Source organism: Polypterus senegalus, chromosome 3, assembly GCF_016835505.1.
Source record: "Polypterus senegalus isolate Bchr_013 chromosome 3, ASM1683550v1, whole genome shotgun sequence".
Classification (NCBI taxonomy): domain Eukaryota; kingdom Metazoa; phylum Chordata; class Cladistia; order Polypteriformes; family Polypteridae; genus Polypterus; species Polypterus senegalus.
In genome coordinates this window covers 164,817,330-164,834,182 of record NC_053156.1, presented here as the reverse complement: position 1 = coordinate 164,834,182, position 16,853 = coordinate 164,817,330, and the positions used below count along the sequence as shown (strand labels likewise).

Genomic DNA, 16,853 nt, shown 5'->3' with positions numbered 1-16,853 from the left:
AGCTAGAGAGAGATGATATCACCTACCAACTTGTTAATTAAACACTTAGACATCAGTATAGGGATTCTGTTATAGGGAATTTGATGTGCATCATCGGTAGCCTTTTCAGCCATATCATAGCTAAAGCAGAATTCATCCTGGTATTTTAGTTTGGTTTTCTTTGACAAAGGCACTGTAGTGTTTTTTTTAACTATGTTTAGTTGGTAATACAAATAAGGAAATTACAGTTAAAAAGATGAACCCAAGCTGATCTGTAAGGGTTCCGAGTATTTGGGTTAAAACAACATCTAAGCCAGCAACAGGAAACAGTCACATAGTGACATTCATTTTCACAGTGAGTAAAATTTAAGAATTACTAATTTACTGTTATGTCATTTTACTGTGGGAGGAAAACAGAGTCACCAGTTCATTGCATCTCTGTACAAAAGATACTCATATGGAATTAAACTTGGGCCACCCAATAGTGTAGCCTTAATGTTTCATATTTGTTATATTAATAAGTGAATTTCAAACCTAATAAAAAAAGTTTAAATAAAGCGAGAAGATTGATTTTGACTCTTTTAGCCAGATTAAAAATAATATACCTTTGAGTGTAACAAGTTGTTAAGGGCAAGGGCAGTACCAGAATGATGTGGCACAGGTTTAAGTCTTACAGACAACCTGCAGAAGAAGGGGAGAGACAGACACACAGCCACACACACAATGACAGCTGGAGAAGTCCTCCTTATGCTAGTTTTAAATACTGGAGCTTATAGCAAGCAGCTTGCCCTCTGTAGGTTCTGCATGTCATGGAAGGCCAAAAGACAGGGACATAATCTTGAGTGTGAATAAAAGATTGTCTGCATGTATGTGATTCACATTCAAGACAGTTGTGGGCAAGAAACTCAGCAGTGGGGCAGGGTTACATGACCTTAAAAAGAAGAAAAATGAGGAAATGGCAGTTGGGGCATCACTTCTTGCCTGATTTTGGTACATTAGATAGAAGAGAACATGTGAGTCTGTGCTATCTCTCCAATTGAGGAAACAGTAAAGGAGGTGCCTTAGAGACCTGTCCTTGCATCTCTGCAGTAAGCAGAAGTCTGACTCCAGTAGTGATTTTTGCAGCTTATCTAAACATGACCCCAGTGTGGAGTTTAAAGCTGTTTCACAGCGTCAGGAGGGGATTGTGCTCTGCTGGCAGTTGGTAGGTAGTTCAGGGTCTTTAGAGAGAGTATAGATTGAAAGCTTTTTTTAGTACTGCGGTGAAAGAACCTATCGGATAGACAAGGTTAAAAGACCTGAATAATTAGGAGCAGCAGGTTTCCTTTCTGAATTTTAATGTTATTTACCTCCTGTGATTATCTTTCCTTTCACTGTAGTTAAATTTAAATTAATTTGTATTAGTCTGGATGTATAGGGCTGCTTAAAGGGTCCCCTCCTATCACAATCCAACAATCTTTTTAGCAGTTCCAAATGACCATTTATAATAACCTTTTCAGAAGCTATTTCAGTGAGTTAAATACTGGAGGAATCCAAAACTTTTGGAAAATATCAATGGTTGTTCCAGTGCATTAGAACTACAGAGGAAAATGACACATTCAGTTATGCTGGGTGGCTGTGTACATTTATGAGCTGACTATAGTAAACCCCTTCTCCTGAAGGTTCCTTGTTTTTCAAGTCACACCAAGAGAAACGGAAAGGAGAATTAATAATCATAGTAAACAGTGTCACTGAGCAAACTTAAAATCCGGTGAAGTTTTTTTATGAATTTTAGTGTTGCACTAAATATTGTTTAGCTTCATATGCTGACTGAGATGTTGAGAAGTGAAAATAATTATCCTAAAACCAATAAAACTACAACATAGACAATAAAAATAATAAAATGTATGAATTCCTCACTACCCAAATATGTATTTTCATTGTGTTTTGTGATTGTGAAACTGAATGTAAAACTAACCTTAGTTGTTTCACCCACCCTGCATGTTTCTCTAAATATCTTGTCAGTTTCAAAACTTAGAACAGCAAGCTAAAAGACACCTATCCTATTTAACTAAACATGTGCAGTGCAAACTTAAAAGACATTTAAAGGACATAGTATTTGTTACTGACACTTTAATAACATTCCAGAAATTAACATTTTACAAAATGACAATACAGCATGTGAACATCAGGAATATGAATGTCAGTTTCAGTTAATCATTGCTTTGAAATGTGCATGCGCTGTTTGATTCTCAGAAGCTCACATTTTGGTAAAGCTTTGCAGACTGCAGCTATGAGATATTTGAAACTTTTAAAATGAAAATATTTTTCAGTGTGTTATCCACTGGATATGTATGTAATACCTTGTGGTAAATAAACAAGCCTTGACACAACAAAAAAGGTTTGGGCAGCCTCCTGTGTAATTGGAAATGGCTACAAATACAACATATGAGAAAAATGGTCTTTACAGACAAGAGTCCAAAACAGGACTGAACAGGTTAGGAAACATGGCGTAAATATAGTTGGAAAAACAGGAAGAGGAGGGATCTTGGGGCGGGAACTGGAAATGAGGTCATCAGGCTGTGACTTCTTGGGATGTGGAAATTACGTCATTAGGAGGTGGGCTCTTCTGCTGGTCCGGAGCTGACGTATTCTGGGATGGACTGCAAGTGACGTCATGGGAGTCAGGCGGAATTTCCTGCATTTGGTCTACGGGGAGTTAAGAGGAAAGATTAGTGCACTCTGCCACACCTTAGTCCGACCTGGAATCACCTTCTTTTACCTCCCATGCGCACGTGTGTGACAACCAACGGTTAATACTTAAGTCTCATTTTTTGTATTGTTATTTTGGAATGTTAAAAAAATACTGTCTTTCATGAAAATGCTATCCTTACCAAAGTGCTGCTTGAGGTGATTACTTGACCCTTTGTGCCAACCCTGGTTGAATTACATCTTACAAATATTCAAGTTGATGTTTAATTTAGATTTTCTGATTATGTCCTGATTACGTCTAAGACATTTCAACAGAGGCCATTTTTGTTCAGTAAACTTCAGTATCAGCTGCTATATTCAGCAAATTATATATGTTTTTATAGAGTGAAAGTGTTGTATCCTTTAGTCTATAATGTGTTTTTGTAATGTACTGTATATACTGTATACATATATACTAAAGTTAAACTGTGATGCAAACCATAATTAAAGCAGCAAACATACATGGAATGGCTATATTCAGAAATTGTTTCCGAAAAGTGTCGTCTAATTCTTAGGGATCCTATTTATCCCTTCGACTTTAAATAAAATTTGACATGTGTTAAAGACATGCAGTGCAAGATCAAAGTAATTAGGCCATGTCATGCTGAAGAATAGCCAATGAGAACTGTAGTCCTTGTCTTATACTGTATAAGAGGTGTGGCAGAAAAGTAATGAGACTGATTTAAGGGGGCTGGGGAACCACAGGAATGCCTTTTGAGATCAAAAATTCTGTTATGGAGAGGGCAGTGTGACTTGGGGTGTTGTCATGATGGAGCATCCATTTGTCTGCAATGTCTGGTCTCACGCGAATGACCCTTTTTCTGAGCCTTTCAAGGATGTCTTTATAAAAATTCTCCAAGCTTAACACAAAATTTAATGGCACAACGTTGCTCCAATTTCCGCTGTTCCATTTTGTGTGACGCACACCAAAAACACAACTTCGCTAATAGCAGTCACAAAAATCACGTAGTTAACGGAAGGAGTTGAAACTTGCACTGAGCTATGGGAGGGTACTGATACACGTGCTCTATCAAGGACAACAGCGCAGCATTGCCAGATCGCTTGCAGTGTTGCCAGTCTCATTACTTTTCTGCCACACCTCGTATATGCATAGGTATACACTACACGAAAACATATACAGTTAGATCCATAAATATTTAAACAAAGACAACTTTTTTCTGATTTTGGGATTAACACAATGGATTGTGTTAAAAAATATTTTAGTTGCCTCACATTTTTATGCAATCTTTTTGCTCAACCCACTGAATTAAAGCTGAAAGTCTGCACTTCAACTGCATCTGAGTCGTTTCATTTAAAATTCATTGTGGTAATGTACAGAACCTAAATTAGAAAAAAGTTTGTCTCTGTCCAAATATTTATGGGCCTAACTGTATACTGTATGCACTCATTGAGCAAACTGGGTAGGTCCTCCTTCTGCTCTCAGAATAGCCTTGATACTTCATGGCATAGAATCCACAAGATGTTGGAAACATTCCTTTATGATTGTGGTCCATGCTGACATGATTGCGTTTTAGAATTTCTGCGGATTTGTAAGCTGCTAATTCATGCTGTGAATCTCCTGTTCTATCACATCTCAAAGGTGTTCTATTGCATTTAGAACCGGTGACTGGGAAGGACACTGAAGAATACTGAACTCATTGTTCTGTTCATGAAACCAGTCTGAGATGACTTATGTCTTGTGACATGGCTCACAACAATACATTAAAACAATGATTGATTGGTATTAATGGGTCCAAAGTGTTCCCAAGATATACTGTATTTCCCCGCACTATTACACCTTTTCAGCCTGGACTTTTGACAGAGGCCAGGTTGGATGCATAGATTCAAGCTGTTGGTGTCAATTTCTCACCCTACCATTTGTGTTCTGCAGCAGAAATCAAGATTCATCATACCAGGCTGTGTTTTTCTAGTCTTTAGCAGTCTGATTTTGCTGAATGTGTGCCTTCTGTAGCCTCAGCTTTCTGTTCTTGGCTAACAGTAGTGGAACTTGATGTGGTCTTCTGCTGTTGTAGCCCATCCAACACAAGGTTTGACCAGTTGTGCATTCTGAGATGCTTTTAACTCCACTGTAGTTATACAGAGTGGTTATCTGAGTTAATATAAGCCTTTCTCTCAACTCAAATCAGTCTGTCCATTCTCCTTTGACCTCTGTCATCAACAAGACATTTCTGTCTTCAGAACTGCCACTCATTGAATATTTTTTGTTTTTTACACCATTTTGAGTAAACTCTAAAGACAGTTGTTCAAGAAAATCTCAGGAGATCAGCAGCTGCAAAAATACTCAAACCAGCCTGTCTGTCACCAACAATGATGTCACGGACAAAATCACTGAGATCACATTTTTTCCCCATTCTGGTGTTTGATGTTTGAGGCACAATTTTATATACTGTGCTGCTTACACATGATTGGCTGATTAAACAATTGCATGGATAAGCAGGTGTTAAAGTGTTACTTATAATTTTCTCAGTGAGTGTATATATAAAGCTGCTGATTGACTCATTTACTTGACTGACAAGTATTCAAGCTTAGTACATGCCAGTGTTGTATGTAAAAAGAACAAATGGATCTAAGTCGTAATAATAAAAGAGCTACAGGAATATTCTAAATTTGGCATGAATACAGTGTATGGTTTATGCTGTTTGCAATAAAGTTAGAATTTTCTTTGGTTTCTGGCAAATATTCTACATTGTTAAATTAGCTGAGGAACTATGATTGAACAATGTTGTTTTAAACAATATTGTGTTAATACTTAATTTTTTTTAGATGATGCCAAATTGAAGGGACTAGCAGCACCAAGTAATCTATCGATGAATCAGACACTAGAAGGTCACAGTGGTAAGTTACATTTTTGTCTTTAATGTTTTAAAAAGATATGTGACAAAGGAAAATGATGTGGCAATTATTTATACAAGTGTGGGTGTGAAACTCATTGTTTTTATAAAGTTGCAGTCAGTGTTTTTAAATCAACCTCTGTGCTACAGTATAGTGACTATAAATAAAACTTGTCTAACCCCAGTACTCTTTATATCCAGATGTTATAGTGAAAGTCTTATTTACTAATTAACTCCCAGTTGGATGCTGCTTTTTATTATATTTTTACATTTAGCTGATTACTTTATCCAAAGCATTTTAAAAGTTTAAGTTGCATCACTACTATTTATTTATTTATTGATTGATTGATTGTTGGAGCACATATAGTTTAACTGATGTGTTCACACACAAAGTAACATGCATTAATTAAACCTGGGAACCTCAAGGTTTTTCTGGTTTTATAATCATCTTTTTCTAAAAAAACCCTTCTGTTTAAGCTGCTTTTCAACTCATACTCTGGTAAGGGATTACATCTTGTTGAGTGCCCTTTTATGAATTAACTTAATGCAGTCTTAGACTGGCTGCTGTACTGAAGAATATAGTGTAATGACCACTCTGAGCAGAAGTTTTTGATGTTTTCAATGAATATCAAATTTCGATTATGTAATATAGTTATTATGGGCTTTGCAAGTGTATGCTGTAAATTAAGTATTGATATAATCTTAAACCAAGTTTAATCTACAACAATATTTATTTCTATAGCACATTTTCATACAAAGGATGTAGCTCAAAGTGTTTTTAGTTTTGTCTATCATTTTGACACACCTTAAAAAGCAAATAAATCATGCACATCTTTGTTAATTTTATTTTGAGGTTATATTGTGATTTATTTCAATTGAGAAAATGTGCAATACTTACTTACTTGTATATTAATATTAACAATTCTCTGAGTAGTGAAAACAGCAGATAAAGTGCAAGCCATGTTTGTTTCACATACAGTATAAGTTAAAATTCATTTTAAGTATATGGTTCCACGCATTTTGATGGACTTGTTAATACGTAGAGCCCAATGCTTTACCATATCAGGTGGGAGATACTGCTGCAGTACAAATGCTAGATCTTTTACATTGTTTTGTTTGCTTCCTGTACATGTAATATGCTTTAATCAAGAATAATAAAGCAGAAATTAACAAGGGAAGATTGGAAACTTAAAAAGGGACAACCATGAAAACAACAAATCTATAGTCTCTTAGACTTTCCTTCTATGGGTTTTGATGTTTCTAGGGAATGCCGTGACATGTGAGACCCCCCATCTCCCAAGTGTTTCCTACTTCTGGAAGTCAAGGAACAGTGTGTCAAATGTGTACTACTGCTGCACTCCTAAGTCTTTAATTGATTTCAACATGTAAGCATCTTTTACAGGCTTATGGACTGACTTCACTTGTTCCTTAGTTCAACACTGTGGTCTTTATATATTTGTGGTGCTGCATTAAACATGTTTTCCTAGACAGCCTTTGCTGCTGTATACATAACTAGCCACAGGTGGGCTTCTGTCTATTGGCATTAGTGACCACATACTTTCTCCTGCTTCCAGCACTGGCTTCTGTATCTGAGTTTGGTCTCTAGTAGACCCATCTGCATGTCCTTTCTGACTTTGGCAAGGTTTTTCAACTGAAACAAAATATACAGTATTTATGTTAAACATCTTAATAAAAATTGTAATGGAAACTGAGCAATTCATTTAATAAATGGTAGGTACCATTTTTTAAAAATATGTTGATAATGAACAGCAGCAATTCTAATAGCACTACTGCCTCACAAATCCTGGCTTGGTGTCTTGTGTGGAGTTTACACATTCAGATATTTCAAGATTTCCTCCTAAATCCCGAATATATGCAATTTAGGAAAACTTTCAAATCTGAATTAGCCCAATATGAGCAAGTGTGGTATGTTGCTAAGTGTGCCTGTTCAGTGCTTGTTCGAGTCTTTCTGTCAAGTGCTATTGGCATAGGTACTGGCTTCTCCATGACCCTGAAAAGGGGATGGCTGATTACACATGGAAATGCGTAGGATGTTGATAATGGCAGAGCATATTGCAAATTATGCTTGTAATTAATTTCAGTTTTTACGTTTGCATTTTAAAATTAAACATCACTATTATTCTGTTTTTGCTGAGTATTTATTACTATGTATATTTATTCTTAAGCTATTAATACAGGGGTTTTCTTCCCCAAATACACATTTCTTGCTATGTTGATTTAAACCTTGTCTTCTGCCTGTTTTCTCAGGTGCTGTGCAGGTGGTGACATGGAATGAGCAGTACCAGAAACTGACAACTAGTGACCAAAATGGGCTGATTATTGTGTGGATGCTTTACAAAGGTAACACAGTTTTAATGTTGATTTTGGCTGTGGTTTAAAAGACACACCACTCCTTGAGGAAATAAACTAGTGTAAACAATATGTATGTATTGATAACATTTTTGCCACTGAGCCGAGAAAAATTCTACACATGCGTGCTATGAGAAGTTATGCGTAGCATACATGTGGTTCAGTAAAACTTGTATAGTTTACAGTGTGCAAGGGATTACTTTCTGGAATTTGTTTTGGTCCTGTTTTTGAAAGACATACATCTGGACTGTTAAGTCTTACACATATTTTCAAGGGTCTTAAAATCCATAATGTCATGAAATAAATAAAACGGTCTTTGCATCATGTTCATATTTATTGAAGAAAATTAAATGTGCAAAGAAACTTTTAATTTGTTTTGCTTTATGTTATTTTTCAATCTTAAATTTAGACTGTTCAGTTTTTATTAATATTGCAAAGCTTATTAAATTAGTGGTCTTTTTTACATTAATTTTGTACACCTTTAGTTGTAAATCACTACATAGGGAAGGACAGCTAGCCAAGAGGGTATCCTTCAATAAGGGCGCGTTAATAAAGGGGAGCTTCAAAAGGGCGACCTCAATTGGGCGCAGTGAATAAAGGCGCGCGTAAATAAAGGCGAGATTCAAAAGGGGCGACCTCAATTGGACGCAGTGAATAAAGGCCAACACAACAAAATTATTACAGAAAATTTATTAGATAAAGGCAATGATTGAATGTATAAAAAGGCGAGAGCAAGAATATTAAAACATCCAATTAATTAATGCATGAACTTCTAACGAACTATTTCTGGAACAAATTTGTGAAGAAAATGTATTAGATAAAGGCAATGATGGTTGTGCGTAGATTGTCTCTTGACGAATAATCAGTTTTTGGTATGACAGTGAGACGATCATTTTCCAATCCTATATTCAGTGCATTTCCAGATGTGTTTCCCGTTGATAGTTTTCTCCTTTCTGAATGTGTTGCCTTCGAATATGAGTAATTATCTACGAACGCGTTTTCTTCGCCACACTCAATTGAGGTCGCCCTTTTGAATCTCGCCTTTTTTGTGTGTGCCCTTATTGAATAGAGCTGTATAAGAGTTAGTACTGGCATAGTCCCTGCCTGTATGGAGTTCAGTCTATGTCCATTTTCCATGCTGTACTCCGCTTTCCTGACAAAGGCCAAGTTGCCATAAAGCTGCTTTGGAAAAATAGATTGAGAGATCTTCTCGATAAGAGTAGGGTCCATTTACTGTCCCTGTCCTTTTGACCATTATCTGTTTTTGAGTACTGAACAGTAATTTGCAGCTTTCGTTTATTTTCGCTATATATTATGTAACAGTAGTCATCACCATTTGTAAATAATTTCAGTGAGTTAGGTTCAACTACTTGTCCATGTATGTCTGGGTAAAAATTTCTGCATTTTCTCCATGACCCCATGGTGTTTTTTGAGGTACTCCCACAGTTTTTCCCACAGTCAAAAAAGCATGTAAGTCAGGCTAATTGGTCAAGTATGAGGGTGTAGTGGTGCTCCATGAGAGACCCATTCTGGATATTTTCCTGCTTTACATTAAATAGGCTGTGGCTATCTAGAAGGTTTTGTCTTGTCCTCGCAACCACTCATGCACTGCTTTCTTCACATCGTCATCTGTCTTGAAACGACGACCACCCAGATATTTTTTAGCGGTCCAAAAAGGTGGAAATCACACAATGCCAAATCTGTCGAATAAGGAGGATGTGGCAATAGTTCTAACTTCAGTATCTCCAGACAAACCTTGGTGTTCTTAGCAGTGTGTGGGTGGGTGGTCATTGTCTTGCAGCAAAAGGACTCCTTGAGACAGCAGTCCCCGCTGCTTGGATCGAATAGCAGACTTCACATTGGTCTCCAGCAAGTCACAGTAACTTGCACTAATGACTATAGTACCTCTCGGCATGTAGTGTTCGACAGTAACTCAGGTGCACAAGTGGTTGCGAAGACAAGACAAAACCTTTTATTCTGCCGGAATCCAGGGACTTCCGGGCAGGTGGCTCAAGTGCCTTAAGAAGGGTGGAGACTACATCGAGAAATGACATTAACAAAACTGATAAGGTTCATTCCATTTTCTAATAAATCCCATTTTCTAACTTTAGCTTGACCCCCCTCATATATCGTGTTAATCAAAATCTAAACTAAACTAAATTTGTATGTTGTGCTTCTCATAACAACATATTCAGCATTTTGGTTTATTATAATTTAAGGTTCCTGGTATGAGGAGATGATAAACAACAGAAACAAATCGGTTGTTCGGAGTATGAGTTGGAATGCAGATGGACAGAAGATTTGCATTGTTTATGAAGATGGAGCTGTTATTGTTGGATCAGTAGATGGTACATGTTACTATTGTAAACTGTTGAATTTTCAGGGTTTACATTTGTTTTTTCTTGCCCATAGTTTGGTAAATCATTCCAATGTTGCATATTCCATAAATAAATTAATATACTATTTTTTTGTCTTAATTATGTTTTCTTATATTGGTTTATGAATACTTAATAAAAATAACATTGTTTAGTCTATGAAAAAATAGCCTATCTCTTGAAACATATCTTAAATAATCCTTTCATAATGTTGAGGTATAATTTTGTTGTGTTGGCTTGTGAAATAATTATTATCTAAAAATTTATATTTAATTGTAAATCATTCTAAACACTATATTTCGAAAATTTTTAATAGGTAATCGCATCTGGGGAAAAGAACTGAAAGGGCTTCAGTTATGTCATGTTGCATGGTCATCTGACAGCAAAATTTTACTTTTTGGTATGGCTAATGGCGAGATCCATATATATGATAATCAAGGCAACTTCATTGTAAGTAAGAATTTTATGATGCTTAATAATGGACAATTTTGTAATATTTATAAAAATGAGAACTTTTTGCTTGGATTTAAAATTCATTATAAAAATACAGTATACAATACTTTTAATAGAAGCATTTTATTTTAGTTTAATTGAGCAAATGAATATGTGTTACTGGATTTAATGAATATTCCTATACTGGATTTAATGAATATTTTTATATTACCACTTATCTGAACATAAATGTAAGTTTTTGTCTGAGACTTTGGTATCTGAACAAATAAATAAACACTGAGACTGGAACAATTCAAACATTTTGTTATGTACATTTCTTTGCAATAATTGTTTTTCCTTCACAGGTGAAGATGGTTCTGAACTGCTTGGTAAATGTGACAGGTGCAGTTAGTATTGCAGGAATACATTGGTACCCTGGAACTGAAGGTTATGTTGAACCTGACTGCCCCTGCCTGGCTATCTGCTTTGACAATGGAAGGTGTCAAATAATGCGTCATGAGAATGATGAAAGTGGGTAAACAAAATATTAATAAAAACAACACAAAATCTATAAAGAAAGTTTGAATAGTAAAGAATTCTGTTGTTTGCAGTTCTTGGTTTGGTGTACATTGAACATCTTAACTCGGTTTCTTGGTCTTTATGTACCTCTCTCTCTCTCTCTCTCTCTCTCTCTCTCTCTCTCATACACACACACACACTTTAAAATACTGGTGTTGTCTTTATTAGTGCTTAATGAATTAGATGCATTTGAAATTCAGCTAGATGTGCCTTTTCAAATTAGGGTTTACACAACTAAATGTGATATACCAGAAGATTCAATCTTGGTCATGTTTCTCTACCCCCAAATTTACTACATATTGGCACCAAAATAATTTGTACTAAAAAAATTAAGTGTGTTGTTTAATACCATTCAACATAGTTTTTCAACTTATAGTATCATATTCATTTAGTACCCCACTATTTTCAACAGTGTTAATTGCATTAAAACAATTGTATTTCAGAGACTGAGTTCCCACACTAAGATTTGAGTTTTCTTGCATGCTTTCATTTGTAAATTCCATTATGTTTTTTTTTTGTATGTAGTAAAAATACAATTGATACATACCATTCATCTGTCCATCAATTTTCTTAATCACGTATCTTTTTAAGAGTCTCAGATTTATACAAAGGCACTTCTTACAATTAGCAAATAAAAACAACAAAAAATGTGATCAACTAATTGTTGTAGCAGGTAGTGTAGTTATTTTTTGTAAGCTAACATGGTCAAGCTGAAGAATTGTCTTTGAAGAATGCATTACTTTATCTTCTGGTGAAAAGGTTCAGTGTATGTAATTCATAGATGGTTAAAATAAGTAATGAAATGTTTCGATGTTTTTAGTTAGGTGTTTAGTCAAACACAGTTTATAGTTTATAATTTAAAAATAATTGGCTCACAGCTAAAAAAGTGCATGTTATGTGCAAACTGCTTTGAATTGAATTAAATATCGTTTAAAAGTGTTTTTTTGTTAATTATTTTGTTTATGGTTATAATTTTCAATTACTTTCTTGAAAAACAGATCCTGTACTGATTGACACTGGAATGAATGTTGTAAGCATTCAGTGGAATCACTGTGGAAGTGTACTGGCTGTGGCAGGTTCTCAGAAAGTAGCATCTCAAGACAAAGATGTCAATGTTGTGCAGTTTTATACACCTTTGGGTGAGGTATGAGAAATAATTTTATTCTGGTTTATGGAAGAGTTTTATAGGTGTTCTTAATTAACCCCCATCTAGTCACTGTCATAACTGTTGGGTTCGCACAAAGTCAGACAAGCCTGGGAATTTGACTGGAATGCAAGTTAACTGCAGAGCAAAAGTAAACATCTGCAGGCACTGACCCACAATGACATGATTTAAGGATGCCAATAAACCTCCAAGCATATCTATAAACTGTAAGACTGAACTCATTCAGGTATGAACAGAACATATAAACTTCATACAGCAAGTAAGAGTCCAAATGATGTGGAATCTTTAGTAATGTTTATATACCCTTATTTGTTTAATCTATTTCTTTAGTAATTCCCCATACTTTTAAAGAAAGACTCAGTCACGATTTACAGTAAATATAGTGTATCCAGGTGTACCTTTTAAACTTTTGTGTTGACTTTAACATATTGAACTATGTAATTTGAGAGAAAGTACAACCCTTTAAAAAATGAGAGATCTGAAACCATTCCGCCATACAGGTTTTCAATGGGGTTTAGGTCAAGGCCCTGGAATGATCATAGGAAAATCTTGATTCTATTGTCATTGAACCATTTTTGGGTTGATTTTGAGGTGTGCTTTGGATTATTGTCTTGCTGAAGATCTTAAGCAAATCTCAATGTAAGCTTTCTGGCAGAGACAGTCAGGTTTTGATCTAAAATCTGCTGATGCTTGACAGAGACCATTATACCATGTATCCTAACAAGTTGTCCAGGGCCTCTGGAGTATAAACAGCCCCAAAACATCAAAGATCCACCACTATGCTTCATAGTGGGCATAATACACTTTTCTGCATATGAATGATTTTCTCTGTTCTAGAATACTCTGTGGTGTTTATTGCTTAAAATCTCTATTTTTGTCTCATCTGACAATAGAATAGACAGGCAGGATAGTGCAGTGGTTAAGGCATTGAGCTTCAAACTCTAAGGATGTGGGTTCTAATCCTGCTACTGACACTGTGTGACTACATGCAAATCACTTTACCTGCCTGTGCTCAAACTGGAGAAATGAAAGAAATGTAACTCTTTGTATCTCTAATATTTCAAGTTGCCTTGGATATAGGTGTCGGCTAAATAAATAAATGTAAACCTGTTGAAAACTCCAACAATGTTGGACAACCTATATTCACTTGAGTTTATTGGTTGCAGAGGCTTTTTCCTGGCAACCCTACCAAACAAATTGCGGTTATGAAGGTGGTATCTGATCATAGTTTCTAACCTCAATATTAGTGTAGGTACTATAGTTGTGACTTTATGATAACAATATATTCGTATAAGGCATAGCTTCATACCACTTAATAAAATGAGGATTTCTGAAAACACTCAGCTGCTATCATCTGCCTTTCTGAATAGGTGGGATCTTGGATAAGCAGCTGAGTGAAACACCTATGTGAATCCACAGTGGGACAGAGTGAACTGATTTGTGGGTTAGATATAGCCATAGCTTGAAAATTTTGGTTATGTAATTCGAAAGAGTCAAGTAATGAATTTGTTAAAGTCACATATGTTTTGAATAAATTCTTTTCCCATAGATTTTATTTGATTATTATGAAAGTGGTTTGAACTTTTTATCATTGAAAACCTATCTAACACAACCCGTGCACTTGAATTTCTAGTTAATTTCTAACTTTGTTTAGACCTAAAAATGCTAACTATTCAGCGCACTCAGTGTATTATTCTGCAATGTGTCTTTATGTTAAAGCTTTCATTTTGATGTTTACTTAATCACTTTATATTTTTTATTTTCTAAAGTAAAATTGTAATTATATAGACAGTTTTATGTCTCTGTATATTTTTTAGCATTTGCGAACTTTGAAGGTTCCTGGTAAACAGATGGCTGCAGTATCTTGGGAAGGAGGAGGGTTAAGAATTGGCCTTGCTGTAGATTCTTTCATATATTTTGCTAATATCAGACCTGATTATAAGGTTGGTACAAAATGACAATCTCTCAGTTATAATCAACCATGTTAGAATCACAGGATCTGCAATGAACTGTACAGTTTTCATTCGCTTTTTAATGTACTGATGGATTAGTTTGCTGTTTGTGCTTTGAACGTATTGTATTTTTGTCTGCTAATAAAGTGTCTATCTATCTATTTATCTATGAGCATACTGTAGGTTTCATGGATTGTTAATATGTGATTTTTTTCAGATCATTCTTGTGCCTCCTTAATTAATGAGGATATTTTTTTAAATAATTTAGATTCTGTTAAACCAGTAATGTTCCTGTAGTGCAGATGTTTTTTGGTGTAATGTCAGATCTTCTTTATGAATTTCCTTGGGTAAGGGACCTTAACTAAAGGGCCCAGTTCTCTATGCAAAATTCTATACTTTGTGCTTTTCTGCTTATTGTTATATATAAATATATATATATAAAATTCAAATATGGAAAACCTCTGCTTGTCAACAGTTGCTAACATTTGGTATCTTATGTTTATTATTTAATTATTATTGCAATTATCATAATTCTGTATTGCTTTGTCCTAGTATAACTTTTCATGATAGTAGAAGAAGCAGTACAGATGAGACATTGAATTCTTTGTCAGTAAATGAACTGAAATGTTAAGCATGAATTAAAGTTAAGGACCTTGTCTATAAAGTTGTCAATTTTGTCATATATTACTGTTGAGCAAATTTATTGTTGTTTGACAGGTTAATTGGTGTGTACAAACTGGTCTTTTAAGTGTATGTGTGTTTTTTTAAGACTTCTTAAAGTTTGTTATTGTTATACTGTTGTTATAATTTATATTGGTTTATTTTTTTCTTTGTAGTGGGGTTACTGTTCAAACACAGTTGTGTATGCATATACTAGACCTGACCGCACAGAGTACTGTGTAGTGTTTTGGGATACCAAAAACAATGAAAAATATGTGAAATATGTTAACAGCCTTATGTCCATAACAACAAATGGAGACTTCTGTATACTGGCAACTAAAGCTGATGATTCTCATCCACAGGTAGGTTTTTATGCATTATCTTTATTATTAAAGTGGTCAATACAATATTTCCTTTTCATTTTCTACACATTGAGTTACACTTTTGAAATTTTAAACAAGGGTTTAATTATACTTTATTTGAATGTTTACATTTGTTGACCTGCATTCATCATATTATATATATATATAAATATGTATGTGTATATATATATGTATGTATATATGTGTGTATATGTACAGTATATGTGTATATACAGTGTATATATATATATATATATATATATATATATATATATATATATAGATATATATATATACATACAATATTAAATCCCTAGCCTGGAGATTAGGCCAAAAAACCCCAAAACATCCATTCATACATTATCCAACCCATGCAGACACGGGGAGAACATGCAAACTCCACACAGGGTGGACCTGGGAAGTTAACCCAAGTCTCTTAACTGCGAGGCAGCAGCACTACCACTGCGCCAGCGTGCCGCCCCACCCCAAAACATTAAATATAAATTTAGATTTGCTTTGCAGACTACTCTTCTGTTTACACACATAACTGAGTGAATAAAGTATTAGGTGGAGCAAAATACAGTATTGCTGTACATTTTTCTCAAAAGACTTATACTGTCCTAGTAGTTCATTTTAGTTAATGGTAATGTATATTACAATGCCATGAAGTCTAATAAAATGCAATACACAGTAAATTGAATGTATATCTTGCTTTCATAAAGAATGAGTTTATTTTGTTGTATAAAAAGCAAGCAGTATTAATTTTATGTGAAAATACACTGACTATTTGTATGTACTTCTAATGTAAAGACTGTAATGGTTAACATATGTACTTATTTATATATTGCTCTCCAAGGAAGATACTGAGGTGGAGTCTGTGGGTGGAACGGTAATGTATATTTAAGTAAATAGTTTTGCTGTTCTTAGCGTCTAGTGTTTCATTGTATTTTTTGTGTTGAGACAAATACTTGTTGTGAAATGATCTCTGTGCATGGTGTTCTGGGAGGATTTCTTGTATAGCTGTTAAAGTCTTCGCCTCACTTTATATTGACTTTTATTGAAATGTAATGAAAACTTTTTGAGCTGCTTTTTTGTTAATGAGTAATATTAATTGGGCATCATTGTTGTCTTTCTTCTCATAATACATGAGATACTTTATGTAAAATCTGAAGAATGACTTTAGTGAGATTATCTTGTGTTGTTGTTTGTGTTTTTGGTCTGAAAAGTGATTGATTTACAGTCTTAAGATACCGTATATACCGTGGATTCAGACCCCCTTCACTTTCTGTACACTTTATTGTATTTTAGATTAAATTTTATATGGATAAATTTGCCACTTTTGCCCATCAATCTACACTCAATAATCCATAATTACAAAATTAAAAAATATTTTCAGA

The 16,853-nt window shown here is 34.7% G+C and overlaps 1 protein-coding gene across 2 annotated transcripts in view; it reads left to right on the top strand.

Annotated features, from left to right (window-relative positions):
• Window positions 1-16,853, top strand: part of wdr35 (WD repeat domain 35) — an 89,426-nt gene that overhangs the window by 6,654 nt on the left and 65,919 nt on the right. The window contains exons 3-11 of one of the 2 annotated variants that reach the window (XM_039748175.1): window positions 5,494-5,565; window positions 7,830-7,922; window positions 10,151-10,279; window positions 10,623-10,756; window positions 11,104-11,269; window positions 12,316-12,461; window positions 14,300-14,425; window positions 15,271-15,456; window positions 16,313-16,345. In XM_039748175.1, coding sequence (XP_039604109.1) covers window positions 5,494-5,565; window positions 7,830-7,922; window positions 10,151-10,279; window positions 10,623-10,756; window positions 11,104-11,269; window positions 12,316-12,461; window positions 14,300-14,425; window positions 15,271-15,456; window positions 16,313-16,345 — 1,085 coding nt within the window. The remainder of the gene's footprint in view (window positions 1-5,493; window positions 5,566-7,829; window positions 7,923-10,150; window positions 10,280-10,622; window positions 10,757-11,103; window positions 11,270-12,315; window positions 12,462-14,299; window positions 14,426-15,270; window positions 15,457-16,312; window positions 16,346-16,853) is intronic. The other variant, XM_039748176.1, reaches the window with a different exon arrangement.